The 20,900-nt window shown below is 50.0% G+C and overlaps 3 protein-coding genes across 7 annotated transcripts in view; 2 read left to right on the top strand and 1 right to left on the bottom strand.

The window, feature by feature from the left end:
* The window catches only part of ZSCAN22 (zinc finger and SCAN domain containing 22), a 49,839-nt gene extending 42,338 nt beyond the window's left edge, over positions 1 to 7,501 (top strand). Inside the window, exons 4-5 of one of the 4 annotated variants that reach the window (XR_012026931.1) lie at positions 29 to 118; positions 1,167 to 7,501. The gene's annotated coding sequence lies outside the window, so the exon portion shown is untranslated. Of the gene's footprint in view, positions 1 to 28 lie in introns of all 4 variants that reach the window. The other 3 variants (XR_012026732.1, XR_012026659.1, XR_012026618.1) reach the window with 3 other exon arrangements.
* Positions 1,680 to 15,212, bottom strand: ZNF837 (zinc finger protein 837). Its single transcript, XM_072813655.1, is given in 4 exon segments — positions 1,680 to 3,263; positions 3,266 to 3,502; positions 12,723 to 12,936; positions 14,855 to 15,212. Coding segments are annotated over 2 exon segments (1,590 nt in total). The 5' UTR covers positions 3,462 to 3,502; positions 12,723 to 12,936; positions 14,855 to 15,212; the 3' UTR covers positions 1,680 to 1,869.
* RPS5 (ribosomal protein S5) lies at positions 15,119 to 20,854 on the top strand. Of its 2 annotated transcripts, none has more exons than XM_072821068.1 (6): positions 15,119 to 15,277; positions 16,000 to 16,108; positions 19,310 to 19,519; positions 19,679 to 19,807; positions 20,559 to 20,657; positions 20,737 to 20,854. In XM_072821068.1, exons 2-6 carry the CDS (start codon positions 16,001 to 16,003, stop codon positions 20,803 to 20,805), a joined length of 615 nt encoding a protein of 204 aa, XP_072677169.1. In that variant the 5' UTR covers positions 15,119 to 15,277; position 16,000; the 3' UTR covers positions 20,806 to 20,854. The 2 variants fall into 2 exon arrangements, with proteins under 2 accessions (XP_072677169.1, XP_072677237.1); XM_072821136.1 differs by lacking the exon at positions 15,119 to 15,277 and adding an exon at positions 15,374 to 15,648.
* The last annotated feature ends 46 nt before the right edge of the window (positions 20,855 to 20,900 follow it).

Genomic DNA, 20,900 nt, shown 5'->3' with positions numbered 1-20,900 from the left:
ATTAATTAAAAATTCATTTTTGCCTGAGGTCCCCATATTGGCCACGTGAGAGGAAGGAGACTCTCAACGTCTACTGAACAGCTTCCCATACTTGCCACATGGAACTGCTGTCTTTCTGGTATGAGCTCTCCAATGGGTGGGTGGCAGCTGCAGTCTTCCTTGAGCTACCCAGGGTATCTGTCCAGCATGACTCTGCGATGTTTACTAGTATAAAAGAAGTTAAAATGGACCTTCAAAATACTGAGAATAGAACCATAGGGGTATGTGTTTTCATTTTTGCAGGACTTGCAAAGAGATTAGTGAATATCAACTTTGCAACTTTTAGCTCCTCTCCCAGGGTGGAATGTGAAGCAGCCAGGAGAGCTGTGATTCTGAGGATTTCTGTGGAAAGAGTACTGAGTGACTGGGTCTTACCCTGTGAGGCCAGGGCAGGGACTCTTCTCCCTCACCTAAGACTGGGGAAGGCTTCAAGGAGACCACCTGGCTGGAAGACAGGCTGGGCGTCCCTCAAGAAGGATAGATATTCCAGAGCAGGATTTAAGCCCTCAGTGGGTGAATCCTGGATTAAAGGATTAAAGGACCCAGGACCTGGGTCTTTGTGGGAGCCATTGAGGGTGAACGATACTATATGGTAAGTCTCTTTCCGGGTGGACTCCCTTGGGGCCGCTGAGGCTGGTTTTCTAGGCTGCCCCCTTTCTCTGTGGCTGCTTGAGCTTAGAACTTTGAGCACTTCCCATACCTGGGAACATTTTGGAAGTACACTGTGCCCAGGCCCTTAAGGACTCAAAGATAAGCCAGCTCTGCCCTCCCTCCCAGAACTCTGGCTGGGCTACGTGGCCTCTCTGGGGCTCTTTGATACAGGCCAAGAACTGTCCCTCCTCTCCCAGTTAGGGCAAGGATCAAAGGGGGTGATTAAGGGTAGAGTGCCCAGCGCAGTGCCTGGCATATAGTAAGCTCACCCTAAAGTGCAGAGCTGTGGGAGTATCATTTTGGAACTAGTATGGAGGATGGAGTGGGGAGGAAACTGGAATCACATATGTACATAACTATATATACTGCTCTGAAAGAACATGTTGCTTGCTCTAAGCCTCTGGTGGACTCCCTCTTATGTGGTGGCCATGAGGAATTGTGGCCACACATCTGGGTCCCCTCCTTGATTCTTCCAGGTAGCAGGAGATGGCATCCAGCTTGGAGTCCTCTGACAGATGAGGAGCACTGACTGGACCACCTTGCCTTGACATAGCACAATGAAGTCCCCACCTGCAATCACAAACAAGGCCAAGGCTGCCAGGGAATCCCTCCTCCTTCCAACAGGAGCCTTCTCCAGTGACTAGAAGCAACCCAGGGGCAGGGCAGAGGCCCTACCCACGAAGCCCATGGCCATCGGCCCCAGGAGGGTCATGAAGTATGCAGAGTCCCTCTCCAGAGGCCCAGGGAGGCCAGACGAGAGACAGGGCCAAGTTACACTAAAAGGTGTGCAAACACCCAGAGGCTACCAAGGGTTAATGAAGCCCCCTAGGAAGGTGCAATGGGAGGCCCTGGGTTCAGATGTTACCTCTACCATTTTCTGACTGTGACTCCGGGGAGTCACTCCCCACATCTCTGCTTCCCCACTTCCCAGCCCACTGCGGGAGGCAGAGCAGGACTCCTGATAGCCCACGAAGCATCTGGGTCACATCAGTGCTCCATCCCTGTGTTTATTAGCGCTTCACCAAAACCCATTATTATGCACCCACTTGAAAGGGCCACATAAAACTCGAGTCGGGGAAACCTGCAGATACAGTGAGTACCAAGTGAGATTTAAGAAAGACTACAACCGTGGCCCAGGTGTCTGGGAGAACAGCCCCCAGAGCCCGGAGCCATGCGAGGTCAGGAGGCCGCGTGCCGCTTCTGATGCTCCTTGAGGTTGGAGCGCTGGCTGAAGGCTCGGCCGCACTCGCCGCAGGTGTAGGGTCGCTCGCCCGTGTGTGTGCGCTGGTGGCGTACCAGACTGCAATTGCGCACGAAGGCCTTGCCGCAGTCACGGCAGATGAAGGGCTTCTCGCCCGAATGCAGGCGCTCGTGCTGGCGCAGCTCGGAGCAGCCCCGGAAGGTCTTGCCGCACTCGGGGCAGCCATATGGCCGCTCGCCGGTGTGCGCGCGCTGGTGCTGCACCAGGCCCGAGCGGCCCTTGAAGGCTTTCTCGCACAGTGGGCAGGCGTAGGGCTTGGCGCTGCTGTGCGTTCGCTGGTGCCGGCTCAGGTTTGAGCGCTGGTTGAAGGCCTTGCCACACTCTGGGCACGCATAGGGTTTCTCGCCCGTGTGAACGCGCTGGTGCTCTACGAGGTGGGAGAACAGGCCAAAGGCCTTGGCGCACTCAGCGCACTCGTATGGCTTCTCCCCCGCCGACACCTTTGGAGGGCCCTGAGTCCCCTCGCTGCAGTCCCCAAAGGGCGGGCACCCAAAGAGGAAGGACCTCTGTGCCAGGGGCAGGTTGAGGCGGTGGCGCTTGGCCGGGTGTGTCTTTTGGTGGCGGTAGAGACCCGAGCAGCGCACAAAGGCCTTGCCACACTCAGCACACTCATAGGGTCGCTCACCCGTGTGGATGCGCTCATGCTGCAGCAGGCTTGAGGTACGCGTGAAGGCCTTGCCACACTGGTCACAGACGTAGAGCCGCTGGGCCGGGGGGTCCCGGGCACTGCCACCAGGACCCGAGGCCTGGCCACAGTGAGGACACATTAAGGGGCCTTCGGCTACCTGCTGCTGCTTGTTGTAGCCAAAGCGCTTTCCACACTGGCCACACAGGTGGGGCTCCTCTGCCATCTGCATCATTTCCTGCCGGGCCAGCAGGGCCCTCCAGGGAAAGTCTTCCTCACTGCAATTGCAGGCCTGGGGTAGCTCCTCCAAGGGGTTCTGCTGAAGGAGGGTCATGTGCAGGCTCTTTGGGAAGGTCTGGGTGCCTGTGTGCCATCCACATGACCCATCCTTTGTGTGGCTCTCCCACAGCTGGGTCCTGGGGCAGCACCAGAGCAACACCTGGCCTTCACAGTGATCACACACCAGGGACTTCTCCTTAGGAGATGTTCTGTGATGCTGCACCAGGCAGCAGTTATGACTGGAGGCTTTGGCACCAACCGGGCACCAACAGGGGTCCTCCCCAGCATGTGGCCCCTGGGGAGTGACTAGGTCAGGGTCCTGACAGGAGGCCGGGCCATATGGCTCTTGTACCAGGGGTCCTGCTCCTGCACTCTGGAGGGTCCCTGGACTGGGGCTCACACCAAGGCCCCAGCTCCAGGATCACCTGTCTTGCCACCTGCTGTCCTTTCATGTAGGTCTCCCTCCTGAGAGTGGTATCTCTTGGCTGGGTCCTCTGCCAGGGGCCTTAGTTCCATCTTGGGCCTTTCCTCCTGGCCCCTCTTGGCTCCCTGGAGATCTGCCTTGGGAATGCCTCCCTGCCTGGAGTTCTGGGCCCAAGCCTCCATTCCTGGGGCCAGCCCCCAACACAGTGTCCTGGCTGTAGGATCTGGAAGAGCAGAGGAGAAACGGAGGTTGGCAGTTCTCAGGAGGGGGGTGGGGAGAACTGCCAAAGAATGATGACCCCAGGACTGATGGAGTTGCCCCAGCTTTCCATAGCCCAGGAAAGAAGAGAAGGAATGACATCAGGCAGTGAGAACCCGGGAGCTTCCTGCCCTGACTCCTGACCTCTGCCAGAGTCTAGGATGTCACTGAGGCCCCAGAGAGCATCACCCCTCCTCTTTTACCAGTTGTTGGAGCACCATCATCCCTGGTTTGGGACCTCAGCAGCCCTTCCCTTGAGCAAGACATACACTAACTGCTCAGCTGCCCACTCCCCAGAATCCCTTCTCCACTCCCAAGCACCAGCTTCCTGGCAGCATGCCCTTCTGACTCCCTGCCTTGATCTGGCCCAGCCTCATTGCCTGCCATCAGCCAGGTCTTCTAGGAGTTGTGAGATGGGGCTCATCTGGCAGAACTGAACACCAGGTCTGCCCCTCCTCACTTCTACCAAGTAACCTTGGTTCTCTTTTTTTTTTTTAATTTTTTTTTTTTTTAATTTATTTATGATAGTCACACAGAGAGAGAGAGAGAGGCAGAGACACAGGCAGAGGGAGAAGCAGGCTCCATGCACCGGGAGCCCGATGCGGGATTCGATCCTGGGTCTCCAGGATCGCGCCCTGGGCCAAAGGCAGGCGCCAAACCGCTGCGCCACCCAGGGATCCCTAACCTTGGTTCTCTACGGTCTGGCAGCCTCATCTACAAAATGGGTATGACAGACGTAAACAGCTGACCTTGGGGGCCCTGATCATTCCAGCAACAATCAACACCAAGAGGGCCTGTTGCCTACTATTACTATTCCCAAATTCCACTGTGGCTGTTAGTTTTCTATTGCTGCTGTAACAAATTACCACAAATTTAGTGGCTTAAGGCAATGGAAATTTATTATCTCACAGATCTGGACAGAAGTCCTAAGGCAAGGTTTCAGCAGTGTTGCTTCCTTCTGGAGGCTCAAAGGCAGGGTGCCTGCCTGCCTTTTCCAGCTTCTAGATGCCACCTATTTTCCTTGTCTCATGGCCGTCTTCCATCTTCAGTGCCAGCATTGAAACATCAGACTCTGCCTCTCCTGCCTCTTCTTTTTTTTTTTTTTTTTTTTTTAGATTTTATTTATTTATTTATGAGAGACAGAGAGGGGCAGAGACACAGGCAGAGGGAGAAGCAGGCTCCACCATGCAGGGAATCTGACATGGGACTTGATCCCGGGTCTCCAAGATCATGGAAAAGTCAGGCACTAAACCGCTGAGCCACCCGGGCTGCCCTCTCCTGCCTCTTCTTATACAAAGACACTGTGATTACATTTGGCAAACCATAAATAATCCAGTATAATCTTCCATATCAAGATCCACTATCGTACCTCATAGTCCCTTCGGCTGTGTGAAGTAACATATTCACAGGTTCTAGGGACTAGGACATGCACATCTTTTAGGGATGGTGAGGGGTATTATTCTGCCTATCACAGTGGCTTTTTCTGAGTTCTTCGTATGGTTTACTGGGAAAACACAGTATGAATCAAGATGCCATTGAGGTGAAACAAAACTGAATGTTTAGCCTGCAGGGCATCTGGGTGGCTCAGTGGTTGAGTGTCTGCCTTCGACTTGGGTCATGGTCCCAGGGTTGTGGGATCAAGTCCTGCACTGGACTCCCTGGGGGGAGCCTACCTCTCCCTCTGCCTGTGTCTCTGCCTCTCTCTGTGTGTCTCTCATGAATAAATAAAAAACATATTAAAAAAAAAAAGAATGTTTACTCTGCAATCTTGAAGGACACACAAGCAGCTCAGGACAGTCCCATTTGGCTCTGGACAGTCCCATTGGCAGGGCATAGCTAAAACCTGTAGAGTAGGCAGGGTGACTGATGTGCAGCAAACATACATGGAGGGGTCAGGCAAAGAAGGCCCACCTCATGGGTACAAATACAGAAAGGACTTGCATGCTATTAAGTTACTGATCAATGACAGTCACTAATAGATGACTGACCTATTAAAGAGCCCATGGTAAGAATGAGAATCCTTCCTATGTTCTTGTTCCTTCCAGAACAAATATGGACCTGCCCAGCACAGCCTTTGGGATATAAATATGTGACCACAGTAACTCAACACTTTGCTGAGCAGGAGGGCTCAGATTCTTGTCCTTTTGCTCTGTTTTTTCTGTGGAAGGCAGATATTCCTTCACCAAATGTTCCAGAAATTTTGGGCACCTGGGTGGCTCAGTCAGTTAAGCATCTGATCCTTTGTTTCAGCTCAGGTGATGATCTCAGGGTTTTGAGACTGAGTCCTGTGTGGGGCTCTGCACTGGGTGTGAAGCCTGCTTAGGATTCTCTCTCCCCCATGTGCCTCCCCGCCTTTCTGCCTCTTAAAAAAAAAAAAAAAGTTCCAGATATTTGAGTCTATTTAGCGAAACAGTTTTCACCCATTCTTGCTTGACCCACTGCCGCTTTTCTGCCATTTTTGCAAGTTTCTAACAAGTAGGTGCCCAGGGGCACCGGTGGCTTGAAATAACATGACTAGGAATTAAAAAGAATCAGGAAGCATTTTTTTTTTTTTTTAAAGATTTTATTTATTTATTCATGATAGTCACAGAGAGAGAGAGGCAGAGAGACACAGGCAGAGGGAGAAGCAGGCTCCATGCACCGGGAGCCCGACGTGGGACTCGATCCCGGGTCTCCAGGATCGCGCCCTGGGCCAAAGGCAGGCGCCAAACCGCTGCGCCACCCAGGGATCCCAATCAGGAAGCATTTAATCAAGTCTCTCTACAAGTTTTCAGCCAAAGACACATCAGAGCAACTGGGTGTGGTTCTTTTCAGGATGCTGATTATTTGGCCCTCAGACAGGACAACCACAACGGCAGAAATTGGTTGCTGGTTAGTGCTTTGGAGGAAAATGTTTGGGGAGTGAAAATTAGACATACTGAATTGGTTAAAGGTGAAATTGCAGAGTTGAACACGTTTCACAGATCCTGAGGGGTCACAAAAGCAGCTTGGCCACTAGTGCTCTGCTCTTCAGGAGGCTGCTTGTTGGAACGTGGAAAGCTGAAGGGCCCACATTAAGGGTGGTTTGTCTGGTCACATATTGAGTAAAGAATCTGGGGAATTCTCTAAAGAAACAAAGGTGGCAAGAAGGACAGAACCACACTGTGACCTGAAGTTTCTCAAACAGTCCTCACTCCAGTCACATGTGATAACTGCCAACCCTCCTGTAACTTCCAGGCCTTCAACCCAGGGCAGATGAGGCCACCTTTCTCCATTTGCACCTTAAAGCCACTTAGCATCTGGGTTGATTGAGATTCCATGAGGCCACATTCAGGCCCATAAGGGTATTGATCCTTGCTGGCTCTCTCTCCCATATGTGGCACTGAGGGGGGCTAATACTTTGGAAATCCAACACCTTCCTCACTTTGTGCCTTTGTTTCTCCATCTGACAGTTTAGCCATGTAGAGCTCAAGACTCAGAGGTGCTCAGAGCCCCTAGAGAGAGGGACTTCAAGCAAGCACGAGGACATGTGTGTGACAATAAACAATGGCATGTTGTACCCTAGTGCCAGACTATCCATGGGGCCCTCTAGAGTGATGCATCACTATGTAAGCCAGCAGGAGGATATGAGGGACACATCTCTTTCCCAAACACCTGTGTCATCCAAGGATATTCTTTCCAGGTGGGAAGTGTCCACAACTGTATACTGTTATTGTGTTTCTGGCTTGAGATACTAACTGCAGCTCTCCAAAAACAGGGGTAGGGAATGACACAGGCTAACCGGGGAGCAAACAGCTGTGGGCTCCACCATAACAGTAGATGGATATGAATCTAACCTGCAATGAACACCATGCCCAGGGTTGATGGACCCGGGCTCAGTTGCCATGACTCTTGCAGAGTCCTAACGGGCCCCACCTAGGAAAGGCCAAGGGATGCACTTTTTCTAGAATGTGAAGCTTGCTGTGCAAATAAAATAGACAAGCTGGACGACCAAGTTTCAAAAAGTGTCTCTTGTACACTGGGACTGGCAAAACTGTTGTATTGCACAGACCCTCTGCAGGTGGACTGATTAGCTTCTTCTACCTAACTCTCAACAATCAGACTTTGTCCTAATGATGACAGACAGGCTAGAAGACCTGGCAGGAAAAAGGCAATTGCACAATGCACTCCCACACAGCTAGTGGGGATAGAAAATGATGCAACCAACTTCTGTGGAAAGGAGCCTGGCAGTACCCCAAAAGGTTAAGCATGGCATTACCACATGAAAGCAATTCCACTCTCTATCCAAGAGAAATGAAAACAGTCAAGCAAAAACTTGCACATAGATGTTCATTATGGCCTTTTCCATAACAGCCAAAAGGTAGAAAAAAACCCTCATTCATCCATCAACTGATGAATGGATAAACAAAATGTAGTCTATCCATACAAGGGAATATTACTCAGCAATAAAATGGAATGAAATACTGATACATGGATGGACCTCAGAAAACATTATGCTCAGTGAAAGAAGTCAGACACAAAAAGATCATGTTGCAGAATTCCATTTATGTGAAAAATCTAGAATAGGCAAATCCATTGAGACAAAGGATAGATTAGTGATTGCCAGGGGCTGAGGGATGGAAGAACAGAGAGTAACTGCTTAATGAATATGCAATTTCATGTTGGGGCGCTGAAAATGTTTTGGAATTAGACAATGGTTGCAAAACATAGTAAATATATTAAAGTCTAAAAATCATAATAAGAAGGAACCTTAATTATACACTTCTAAATGGCTCATTTTTTTAATATGAACTATATCTCAAAAAAAAAAAAAAAAAAAGAATGCACCCATGGCACAGTATTCCTGCTTTTGGTGTGCCCAGGTGTCTGCTGTAGAAGAGCCTGGGACAGTCTGCCCTGAAGCATCCAGGATGTCATCTGAGCCCCAGCCACGGGGATAGTAATGCATGGGAGGTGTGTGTGTGTGTGTGTGTGTGTGTGTGTGTTTAACAACACTTTTGTAATGAGAACATCAAGGTTTCCAAAATTTCTAGGTAAAAATAAAATATTGACTTTTACCACATGCTCAAGCTGACTTTACACAAGCAGAGTTTTCACATCAGAGGCTTAACCTCTATGTTAACAGCATTCTCCCCCAGACCCAGACTTCTCTTCAACCAAATGTCTATTAATCCACTCATCTCAAAAAGAAAACTCTTGGTAGGAAGCTGGACACACATCTGGCATGATACCAGGTTGCTATGCTCCAGGTGTGAGGAACAATGGGGCCTGGGTGTCTGCCATGGCTTTGCCCCATGGCTTCCAGTAAATGCTGCCCCTGTAGGGTCATGGTTGCTGGCCTCATACCCTGGCTTGCACAACAGCTGGTGGCCAGAGCAAGGCCGCAGGCCAGCACCTAGCATAACCGCCTGGAACCGCAGGGATCGAGGTCAACGACCCACTAGGGTGGGAAAATCCATCTGGGGCACCCTGGTCAACCCAGAACAATCACTGTGTAACAAATGGTCAAACCAGAGGATGGGTGGCCTGGAATGTGAGGTCACCTAGGACTGGGCAGGTTCCACTGAAGGAAGCTGTAGTGGATTGAATGGTGCCCACATTCCCAAAAGATACATCTATATCCTAACCCCCAGAATCTGTGATGGTGACCTTGATTGGGAAAGGATATTTGCAGGTGTAGTTAAGGATCTTGAGATGGGATCATCTTGAATTCCCTGCGTGGGCCCTAAACCCAATAACAAGAATCCTTCTGAGAGAAAGAGAGACGAGGTGGAGGCCAAGATTGGAGTGATGCAGCCACAACCCGAGTTACATTTGAAACCACCAGAAGCTAGAACAGTTGCATGGGATGCTTTCTGCCTCAGGGCTTTCAGAGACTGGAGCCCTGCTGATGTCTTATTTCAAACTTCTGGCTTCTAGAACTGAGAATACATTTCTGTTTTAAACTACCTGGTTGGTAGCAATTTGTTCCAACAGCCACAGAAAATTAGTAGAGACTGGTCCAGCACCCTTCATAGGATGAATGGATTTATGTGTGGTGGCTCTCCTGATCCCCTGTGATGCGACCAGATGACTGCTCAGTGCAGAGGATCAGGTAAGACAGGGTGGTCCCAAGACAAAGCAGCAACTCCCACCTAGCAGAAAGAAACCCTGATCTCACAGGTGATCAAGGATCACCCATTACCTATGTGTACAGGGCATCTCCAGACTGTCCCCAGACACCCTGCTCCCACGGGTGGCTTCCTCTGCCGATATAAAACGTGACAAAAACGTGCCTCCCTGCATCAGACACAGCAGGTGGAAGCTGCAGACTACGGCGGAGTCTCCCTGCCTCTCTTGTCCTGCTCCAAGCTTGCTCCTGAAAACTACTCCACCTGTATCTAGATGACCTTCCAGTCATGGATGTGAGACTCGAGGCTGAGCTCGGCCAAGGGTTCCTTGGAGCCTGTCTCCAACCCCACCCTGCATCTGCCCCAGTGTTCTTGGCAGTGACCTCCTATCTGCCCTGGGTGTTCCCCCAGCTTTTCTTTTTTTTTTTTTAAGATTTTATTTATTCATTAATGACAGACACAAAGAGAGATCGAGAGCGCGGCAGAGACACAGGCAGAGGGAGAAGCAGGCTCCATGCAGGGAGCCCGATGTGGGACTCGATCCCGGGTCTCCAGGATCACGCCCTGGGCCAAAGGCAGGCGCCAAACCGCTGTGCCACCCAGGGATCCTAGTTCGCCATATCCTGATGTCTGCTTCTTCTCTAATGTTTGCGTCTCAATTTACCCATATTTGTGTCCAGTTGTTCAGTATTTCCCGCCTCTGGGTCCCTTTCCCCACCCCACCCCCATAAGGGTCCCTGTTTCTCTTCTACTTAAAGCCTCAAATTCCCCCTCCTCAAGTCCAGGTCTCGATTTCTACCCCCACTTTGTGCCTTGCACCCTCACATTGCTGCCACCACAATCCCTGTGTTGAAACTGTTCTGAATTCATACATCTGGTCTCCAAAATTTGATATCCTGCAACTGATAATGGAAATTTTCAACCTTCACAGGGCTCCCAGGGCAGCTATACTTTAACATTTACCAAGATCAAAATGACTCCACAAAACCTCAAAACCTGGGGTCTATTTCTGTTCTTTTTTCTTAGATTTTATTTATTCATGAGAGACACAGACAGAGAGGCAGAGACATAGGCAGAGGGAGAGCAGGCTCCCTGCGAGGAGCCCAATGCAGGGCTGGATCCCAGAACCCTGGGATCACACCCTGAGCCAAAGGCAGATGCTCAACCACTGAGCCACCTAGGTGCCCCTATTTCTGTTCTTTTTTTTTTTTTTTTTTTAATGATAGTCACACACAGAGAAAGAGAGAGAGAGGCAGAGACATAGGCAGAGGGAGAAGCAGGCTCCATGCACCAGGAGCCCGACGTGGGATTCGATCCCGGGTCTCCAGGATCGCGCCCTGGGCCAAAGGCAGGCGCTAAACCGCTGCGCCACCCAGGGATCCCCCTATTTCTGTTCTTGAGCACACATTGTATGTCTGCTTCATTAAAAGAAAAAAAAAAAAAAAAAAAGGAGAGCATTCCAAACATAAAGATAAAAACAAAAAAATCTCTGTAGTTCCCATAAGATTAAAGCCATACAGACTTGCACATAGTGGAAGGCGAAAATAAAGTCTGTAACTTTCTGGAATGTCCTTCACAGTGATGCTATTTTATTTTTTAAAGATTTTATTTATTTGCTCATGGGACACGGAGAGAGAAAGGCAGAGACAGAAGAAGAGAGAGAAGCAGGCTCCATGCAGGGAGCCCAATGCGGGACTTGATCCCGGGACTCCAGGATCACGCCCTGGTCATGAAGGCAGGTGCTCAACCCCTGAGCCACCCAAGCATCCCTGATGATTTGTAACTATGTATAAAAATATATAACTCTACACAGTTTTCCTTCCCTGGAGCACTCTCCTTTGTGAAGATTGTGTATCCCGGGCACCTGTCCTAACTTGGGCTCAAATAAAACTCTTCTCTCTTTAACATTTTTCAAGAGTTTTGTTCATTTGTGTTGATACACCCCCTAATTCTGGAAATTTGGATCTCCAAACAATAAGGTTTAACCTTCTTCAAAGTCCATGAGACCTCTATTAAGACTGTTCCAGGATGCCTGGGTGGCTCAGCGGTTTGGTGCCCACCTCCGGGCGTGATCCTTGGGACCTAGGATCAGGTCCCAAGTGGGGCTGCCTGCATGGAGCCTCCCTCTGTCTCTGCCTGTGTCTATACCTCTCTCTGGGTCTCTCATGAATAAATAAATAAAATATTAAAAAATAAGACTCTGTTCCAAGGTTCTCAAATCCAACCTAGTACCTCATCTCCTCTATTCTTTACTCCTAAGTGCCCCAAGTGAGGGGACAGGTCAGGATCTGATCCAGTATTATCATCCCAGCCCTATACATTCTGCCCTGTTGCCTCATCCCCACCTACAATTACACAGAGCCACCCTGAATATGTGGTTCTAATTTACAGCTGAGCAAACTGAAACTAGGCAAAGAGCTTGGGCTAGCCCACCCAACAGGTGGACTGGCTCAGGCACCTGTCCCTGCCTTAAAGTCTAGAATTCCCACTCTTGTAACAAGTTCCCCAGCCAAGCCACCCACCCTTGTAAGCCCAGCTCTACAGATGCTGGTCGGTGGCCAGGACAGTGGTAGGCCCTAGCCAGTGGGAAAAATCAACTTCCTGTCTGCCAAGGAGCCATGGGAGAAGGGAACAGATGGACAGCACTGTAGAAATTGGAGAAGCAATTAAGATGTCTGTTGTTCCTCTCTGGGCCTCCATGACTATCTATAAAATGGGGGCATCCATCTCATATAGTTGCTTTCAAGAGTAAGATTGGATTCCTAGACTCCTAATGCCCACCTGCGAGCCTGGAGTCAGGGAGGGGCTTCCCCACGCTGACCTCAACTAGGAGGTAGCCAGAAGAGGGGCAGACCAAGGTAAGGAGGTCTTCTGAATAGGACTAAAATTCATGGCTCTGGAATTGGTGTGGAGGGAGTGGACGGAGGCCCAGCCACTCTGTCTGCCTGAAGCCCAGAGTGGGAGCAGTGAGTGTATGAGGGACTAGGGTCGACTGGCCTATCCATCCATCATTTATTCAAGTTACTCATGGGCACATACTGTGTGCCAGACTCAGTGCTTGCAGCTGGGGATACAGCAGGTAATAAGCCAGTTTACCTTCATAGAGCAGTGTGACACAGAGGGCAGAAGAGATGGTCAGGGCTTGTCAGCTCAGAGTAGAAATGATGCACCAGGAAGTGAGGGTGGCCTCTGCAGAGACTTTCCACCTTCAGGCTGAAGAACACAGCGCCAACATCCATAGACCTCTGGGTTCAGGCTTCAGATATCCTCCACTGTGTCCTGGAGATGGGGACCGTAGACCACCCCATGCCTGGCAAGAGGTATGTGAATTTAGCTATGCAAAGTGATCTCCTCCACCTCACACTATGGGATTTTACTCCTGCTCTCTAGTGCACAGCAGATCACTTTACCAAGATCTATAAAGAGGTCTATTATCTGGGGCTCCTGGGCAGCTCAGTCAGGTAGTGGCAGACTCTTGATTTTGGCTCAGGTCATGATCTCACGGTCCTGAGAGCAAGCCCTACATCTGGCTCCCCACTCAGCAGGGGGTCTGCTTGAGTCTCTCTCTCTCTCTCCCTCTGCCCCTCCCCTCACTTGCTCATACTCTCTCTCTCTAAAATAATAAACCAAAAAAAAAAAAAAAAAAAAAAGCCTATTACCAAGTGACAGGAGCCCAGTAGTCTGTCAAGTAGCCCAGGGCACAGGATCCAAATTGGCCCTGAGTCGTTTACCTTTTTTTTTTTTTTTTAGTAGGCAACATGCCCAACATGGGGCTCAAATTCATGACCCTAAGATCTAGAGTTACATGTTCTACCAACTGAGCCAGCTAGGCACCCCTGATTCTGCTGTCATTTCTATGCTGAAGGGGGAAACTGAGGTTCGGGGGTGGGGGGTGGGGTGGGATGCTCTCAGCTTTTGAAGAGAAAGAGGCAGGGTTAGGAGCCTGCCTTTGGATCCTGCTGAGTGTGAGGGTAACTAGTGCCTTTGCCCCGCTCAGCTTCTCTGCTTTCCTCCAGCAAGCACCTTTCCAGAGACCTCCTGCAGGACCAGGGAGGAGCCCACTTGTCCCCTCCCTATCCTCCCACAAACCCCAATGGGAGGTCCAAGGCTGCCGTTTTCACATACCAAGGCAGAGTGCAGGGATAAAGGCCACAAGTTGCAGGGGCTGGGGCCTCCCTACCCAGATGCAGTTCCTGTGCCCCCATGGCAACCTAGGTTCTAACTCTCTGCTCAAGCCAGCTTCAGGCTGTGTCCTGAACAGTGGCATGAGCTACGACTAACAGTCCAAGGGGACCCAGAGTCTCTGCTCTGAAACACTCCTGAAATTGGGGTAGGGGCAGGGGCTAGCCCTTAATATCAGTCAATTAGTAAACAAACAATGCAGCTGCTGAGCACCTACCATGAGTCTTCAGAGAGTGGCAAGGGGGGGTGGTCACTGGGGATGTAGAGGGCGGCTTAAGTCAACTGGCTGGGTCCCCCTGGGATCTGGTTAGGGGGAGCAACCCCTTGGAGGCATAGGTAGGTATCAGAAGGTGAGGATCCCTATGCAGCCCTGGAGAAAAACCCTACCAGATGCCGGCGCATTACCCTCCTGCCAGCCCGCATGGCTGAGCAGCCACAGGGTCGCTGCCTCTGGAAAGCCCACCAGGACGTAGTTCACTGCCCAGCTAGACTCCAGGGTCTAGGTTTAGGAGGCGACAAACAGGGTGAATGAAGCTTCAGGCACAAACTAGCCACCTGGCCAATGGGTGGGGCTACAACGTGGCCGCAGCACCCGCCACCAATGTCGACCCCCTGCACTCACCCAGTGACCTCAGCATCAACAAGAGGACCCAGATGCATCAAATAGAGTGGAGGCCGTCCCCCTAATCCGCCTGTGTGCACAGCCCTGGCCCCACGTCCAGAGCTCCTTCCCAACCTCCGACCGCACGCGAGGAGAGGAGGCAGGAGCTGTAGGGGTCGTAGAGAGATGATGGGAATACCCTGGCACGTGATGAAGGGAAGTCAAGCCGGAATGGGCTCCCTCTATGGGCGGCTCAGGCCCGCAAAACCCCAAGCGAGCGAGTGTGGGAGAGGCCGACCCGAGCATGCACGTGGGGCCAGGACCAGCGGAGGGCAGTTCCTGACCACCAGGCCTCTCCTCACCCCCGGGCCTGCAGCGCGCGCATGCCTACGAAGCGGCGGTGACCTGGACGAGGAATGAGAGGGTGCCGAACTGGCGACCTTACTGGAAATCCGCGGCAGGTGGGGCGGCCCGACGGGATGCACAGCAAGAGCCTGACTACTGCCCTCATTAGACATGGAGGCCTTGGCTTCAAGGAGATCTCTGCGCCTGTGCACGGGCCCCCCCAAGACCGGGGCAAGGACTGAAATCAGAACGTCCGCCAGGCACGCTTGTGGGCACACTTCTGCAAGTACGCATGCGCAGGGGATTTACGTCTTCCGTTTGGTCCAGAGGGCGCCTTTACATTCTTGTTCCGGATTGGTCCTTGACTATATCATGTCTTTTTGCACACGGGTCGTCCCCACTGACCCGGAAGTTTTCACCCTAGTTAAAAGCTTCCGCCCGCGATTCGCGGTCTCTTCCTGTCTGTGCCACGGCGGCGCGTGGTGCACGCGGTTCGATTGTGACGGCCCGGCTGCGCTTTCAGGTGAGGCTGTCGCTGGGTCGGGATCCGAGGAGTGATTCAGGATCTTCTGGGGAGCCATGAGGGACCCCCGAGGCCCGGGGCTTCCCTTCGGGGGCTTCCTGTTTCTCCGGAAAATGCGCTGAGGGACGCGAAGGCGCCGGAAAGTTAGGCTTTTCTTGGTGCCCCGCCACCCCTGTAGCTTTGCCCCACAGCGGGGCTCGAGAATACCGGTTTGGTTCCTGCAATCGTGCGTCGATATAGGAAGTTTCCGTTATTCCTAGATAGTTGATGCACTCTGGCCTGTACGCGCTTTTCTCTTGAGTAGTATCTCCTTGGAGTCGGAAACGCACCATAGCCTTTGCCTTGATTCGCGTAGTGGTCCTTGATGGCAGGTTAGCGTTTCCATTTTATTCAAGAGGAAGCAGAGTCTAAAGCCCGGCTCTTCGTTAATGTCATGACTGGGATTTGATTTGAGGCGGATGCAGTGTCGGGGTATTTGGCATCTCCTTTCGAGATCTGGTCCCTGCCGCAGCAGTTGACCCGGGCCTGCCAGACGTTGGTCCTCGGGGTCCTTGCTGAAAAAGACGTGCTTCTTGCTTACATTAAGTGGTTTTTCTAGGACTAAGATAGATGGACCCAGATGTTTACAGCCTTTCTTGGTTCCACATAATTTCCTAGTTTACAGCGCGTGGGCCAGCCTCACAGTTGGGGTTTATCTGGGCTCTGACAATTTGTGTTCCTAGGATGACCGAGTGGGAGACAGCTGCACCAGCAGTGGCGGAGACCCCTGACATCAAGCTCTTTGGGAAATGGAGCACTGATGATGTTCAGATCAATGACATTTCTTTGCAGGTGAGGGGGGAGTGTGGTGGTTGTGCTCCCCAGTTAGGGGTTTGGGGACACATGAAATCTTTCAGGGGAGGTCACTTGGAACTTGTAGCACCCACCAGTCCATTTCTTCCTTGTGATTGGCTCATTAGTTGCTACACAAGGTGGTTCTTTTCTCAGTGGTAACATCACATCTCACGGGGTTTTTGGGTGCATGTTCTGTTTCTTCTCTGTGTTTGTTGTTGTTTGTTTTTGTTAAGATTTATTTATTTGAGAGAGAATGGGGGTGGGGTGGGCAGAAAGAGAGTTTCCAAGCAGACTTCCCTGTGGGAGAGAAGTCCGACTTGGGGCTTGGTCCCACAACCCACGAGATCTTGACTTGATCTGAACCCAAGAGTTGCACGCTTAACCAACTGAGCCTCCCAGGTGCCCCGATTTTGTTTTTTTGTTGTTGTCGTTTGTTGCTGCTGTTTTGGATCATTCTTTTGCATGTGGAGATCCAGTTGCCCCAGCCCTATTTGGTTTTTGTTTTTGGAGTTTTGTGCATTTTAGTTAGCAAATGTAGGCTATAAGCTATCTATTTTTTTTTTTTTTTTTTTTTTTTTTTTTTTTTTTTTTTTTTTTTTTTGGCTATAAGCTATCTAACTCAAATCTTTTATACATTGTATAAATGTATCTCAACACCACTATTGAAATTAATATTTCCCCTATTGAATGTCTTGGGATCCTTGTTGAAAATAAGTTGAGCATAGATACGTGGATTTATGTCTGGACTCTGAATTCTTTTCTATTGGTCTATAAAGCTATCCTTAAGTCAGTACCACAGTCTTGATTTACTGTAGCTTTTTAATAGGTTTTGAAATCAGGAATCTGTGGAAGTCCTCCCAGTTTATCATAATCCCTAGTTAAGTGTTTTACACTGGGCCTCATTAGGACTTTAATGGGCCCTTCATTAAAAAGAAATAAATAGGGGCAGCCCCAGTGGCCCAGCGGTTTAGCACTGCCTTCGGCCTGGGGTGTGATCCTGGAGACTCGGGATTCCCACGTCAGGCTCCCTGCCTGGAGCCTGCTTCTCCCACTGCCTGTGTCTGCCTCTCTCTCTGTCATGAATAAATAAATAAAAATCTTAAAAAAAAAAAAAGAAATTACATTTGTGGTTGCATTGGTATAAAGACAAAGTTTGGATTGGATAGAGTTTTCCCTTTTTTTTTTTTTTTTTTTTAAGATTTTGTTTATTCATGAGAGAGAAACATAGGCAGAGGGAAGTCTGATGTGGGACTCGATCCTAGGACCCCAGGATCACGACCTGAGCTAAAGGCAGACGCTCAAACACTGAGCCACACAGGTGCCCGTCTTTTTGTCTTTTTTTTTTTTTTTGGTTGTTTTTTTTTGTTTTTGTTTTTGTTTTTCATTTTAAAAGAAATTAGGACATTTTTTGTTGTCTGTAAACACACCGTGGGGGATCCCTGGATGGCTCAGCTGTTTAGCACCTGCCTTTGGCCCAGGGCATGATCCTGGAGTCCCAGGATCGATTCCCGCATTAGGGTCCCTGCCTTGAGCCTGCTTCTCCTCCCTCTGCCTGTGTCTCTGCCTCTCTCTATCTCTCATGAATAAATAAATACAATCTTTTTTTTTTTTTAAAGCCTCTATTTCTAAAAAATAAAAATAAACATACCGTGGGGTCAAGGCACTATGCCTAGTGGAAGATTCAGTCTTGCTTTTTACCCTGGATATTTTGTAGATCTGTTTCCTTCATGGCTTTGTTCAGCAACGTCCACAAACTTAGAAGGGCCAGGTGGTGAATATTTTAGACTTCGTAAATCACGTATAGTCTCTCTCACATATGTGTTTGTGTCCTTAGTTTTTTTGTGTGCAACCTTTTAAAAGTGTAAAAAAATTTTTTTTTCATTTTTCCTTAGTGCTCTCTTAGGGTCTGGGGAAGCAGAAGTCAACATTGTGCCAGAATTCTCTTATCTTGGAAGATGTTCAAGGCTCTACCGCAGAGCTGGACAGTTTAACCAAACCCTGCCAAGACATTTGGTGTTTGTGGTTTTTCCTGCCTGGTGTAAAGCCCTGCATGGAGACTTATCTACTTGCCTATTTGTGCAGGTGGTTCTCTCCAGGGTAGACCCCGGGCTGTCATTCTAATATCAGAATTGTGTTCTTTTTCTGTTGTTCCTTGTGTTTTAGAAATATGTTGTGTGGGGGGCCTCTCGTGTTAAGTGATAGAATGACGTCTGGGTGTATTTCACAGTGGAACAGTTGACAGTAGTCCTCTTCATATACATGTAGTTTCTCTGATTCCAACACCCCCATAACATTTTGGCATTTTCTAGGGAAATAATGTATATATAGGAAGGGTTATTGGAAAATTCTTCTAGAACCGTGGTTCTCTGGAGTGATTTCCCTCACCCCTCTTAGGTGATACTTGGCAATGTCTGGATACAGTTTTGGGGCGCTAAAACTGAGGCCTGGGATGCCTGGGTGGCTCAGCGGTTGAAGCATCTGCCTTTGGCTCAGGTCGTGATCCTGGAGACCCGGGATTGAGTCCCACATCAGGCTCCCTGCATGGAGCCTGCTTCTCCCTCTGCCTCCATCTCTGCCTCTCTCTCTGTGTCTCTCATGAATAAATAAATAAAAATTAAAAATAAAATAAAACTGAGGGCTGCTACTAGCATAATGGATGCTGCTAAACATTCTACAGTGTACGGGACAGCAAGTTACCTGATTGATTGATTTTTTTTTTTTTTTTTTTTTTTTTAAGATTTTATTTATCCATGAGAGAGACAGAGAGCGAGAGAGGCACAGGCACAGGCAGAAGGAGAAGCAGGCTCCATGCAGGGAGCCCGACATGAGACTGGATCCTGGGACTCCAGGATCACGCCCTGGGCCAAAGGCAGGCACTAAACCCACTGAGCCACTCCGGGATCCCGAGTTACCTGATTTAAAATGTCCATAGTGTAGAGTTTGAGGAACACTTAAAGCTGAGATTCTGAGCTATGGTTGTGGTTCTCCATGGCTCTCCCTCCCATTATAAAGGAAGTGCTCTTTTTACTGACTTGATATTCACTTGTTAGGATATTACTTTTTTTGTGGCAGGCAGGGCCCTCACAGTCAAGCAACCACAGGTGGATGGGGCTATCCAGAGTGGGTGCTCATTCCTTCTGGTTTCTGGCCATCCTGCTCCTGATCATGGTCCTCCATCCCCTCTCCCTGCTGCCCCAGGACTACATTGCAGTGAAGGAGAAGTATGCCAAGTACCTGCCCCACAGTGCAGGCCGCTATGCAGCCAAGCGCTTCCGTAAGGCACAGTGCCCCATTGTGGAGCGCCTGACCAACTCAATGATGATGCATGGCCGTAACAATGGCAAGAAGCTCATGACTGTGCGCATTGTCAAGCATGCCTTCGAGATCATCCATCTGCTCACTGGTGAGGTAGGGCTCTGAGACCTGATGAGGCACAGAATGTCTTTAGTATACCCTAAAGCCAGTAGCTGCTCTGTGCTGTGTATGCCAGGGTCCACTGGGTTTTAGGTATAAGGAGATGGGGAGGGATGTGAACTGGATGTTAGGTTCATGGCTGCCTTCTCCTAGAACCCCCTGCAGGTCCTGGTGAATGCCATTATTAACAGTGGTCCCCGGGAAGACTCAACCCGCATTGGGCGAGCTGGAACAGTGAGGCGTCAGGCTGTCGATGTGTCCCCCCTACGCCGTGTGAATCAGGTAGGCCTGAGGCTTTTTAGCACACACATGAATGGGCAGGAATAGCCACTGGGCCCTGGTGTGGGTCTGCTTGCAGCAGAAACTAGGACAAGGGACAGTTTATCCTGCCTGTTGTGTTTTACCTGGAGTGTCCTTTCCTCCAGGAAGCCTTCCTGCATTTCCATCATGTTCAGGAGAGATTCTGGTTCTGGCCCCTCTCCTGAGCAACATTTGCCTGAGGCACAGTTTCATTTGATTGTATATTTTTACATACAGTGTGTGGGTATGTATTTTTTTTTTATGCAGACCTTTTGAGGATTAGTTGTAGGCATTCTAACCATTTTCCCCTTAAGACTTCATTGGATATCTCCTAAGAACAAGGATATTCTGTCCCCGCCCATCACTCAAGGTATTTAACAGCGATAAAATTATCTCATGTTCCGTCACTGAAGCTGTCCCCAGTATACCCTTTATAGTTGTCCATTTTCAATCAAGGGTCCAGGTCAAGAGCACACACTGCATTGGATTTCCCTACAGTGGCAGGTCTTAAATCTGTAATCAGGGACCCAGCTTCAGCTTCTGTGTCTACCCTCGGTTTTGTGGCCCTTATTCTGATCGGATTTGTCCTCCTATGTTGTCCTGTGTCATTGGGCCAGTGGATGGTAATAGGATATCCAGTCTTTGTTAGGGGCACAGGGTACTGGAGGACACCGGCCCTATCTAGTTTGGGGGCATCCCCTGTCCCCAGGCTTAGCTGACCTGTGTTCCCTAGGCCATTTGGCTGCTGTGCACAGGTGCCCGTGAGGCCGCCTTCCGGAACATCAAGACTATTGCTGAGTGCCTAGCAGATGAGCTCATCAATGCAGCCAAGGTGAGTAGACACTGGGGTGGCAGCCATTTCAAGGGGAGGCTTCTCCAACATTCAGAATTAACCATCTATCTCCTTGCAGGGCTCTTCCAATTCCTATGCTATCAAGAAGAAGGATGAGCTGGAACGTGTGGCCAAGTCTAACCGTTGATCACCTGGCTGTGGCTTCAATAAACCTGTCTGCCCTTGGGGCAGCCTCACCCACTTGTGCCAGTGTCTGTCCTTGTGGGGCTCTGGGAGCTAGAG

The sequence above is a fragment of the Canis lupus genome, chromosome 1 (assembly GCF_048164855.1).
Source record: "Canis lupus baileyi chromosome 1, mCanLup2.hap1, whole genome shotgun sequence".
In the NCBI taxonomy this organism is placed as follows: domain Eukaryota; kingdom Metazoa; phylum Chordata; class Mammalia; order Carnivora; family Canidae; genus Canis; species Canis lupus.
This window is presented reverse-complemented; position numbering and strand designations above follow the sequence as displayed.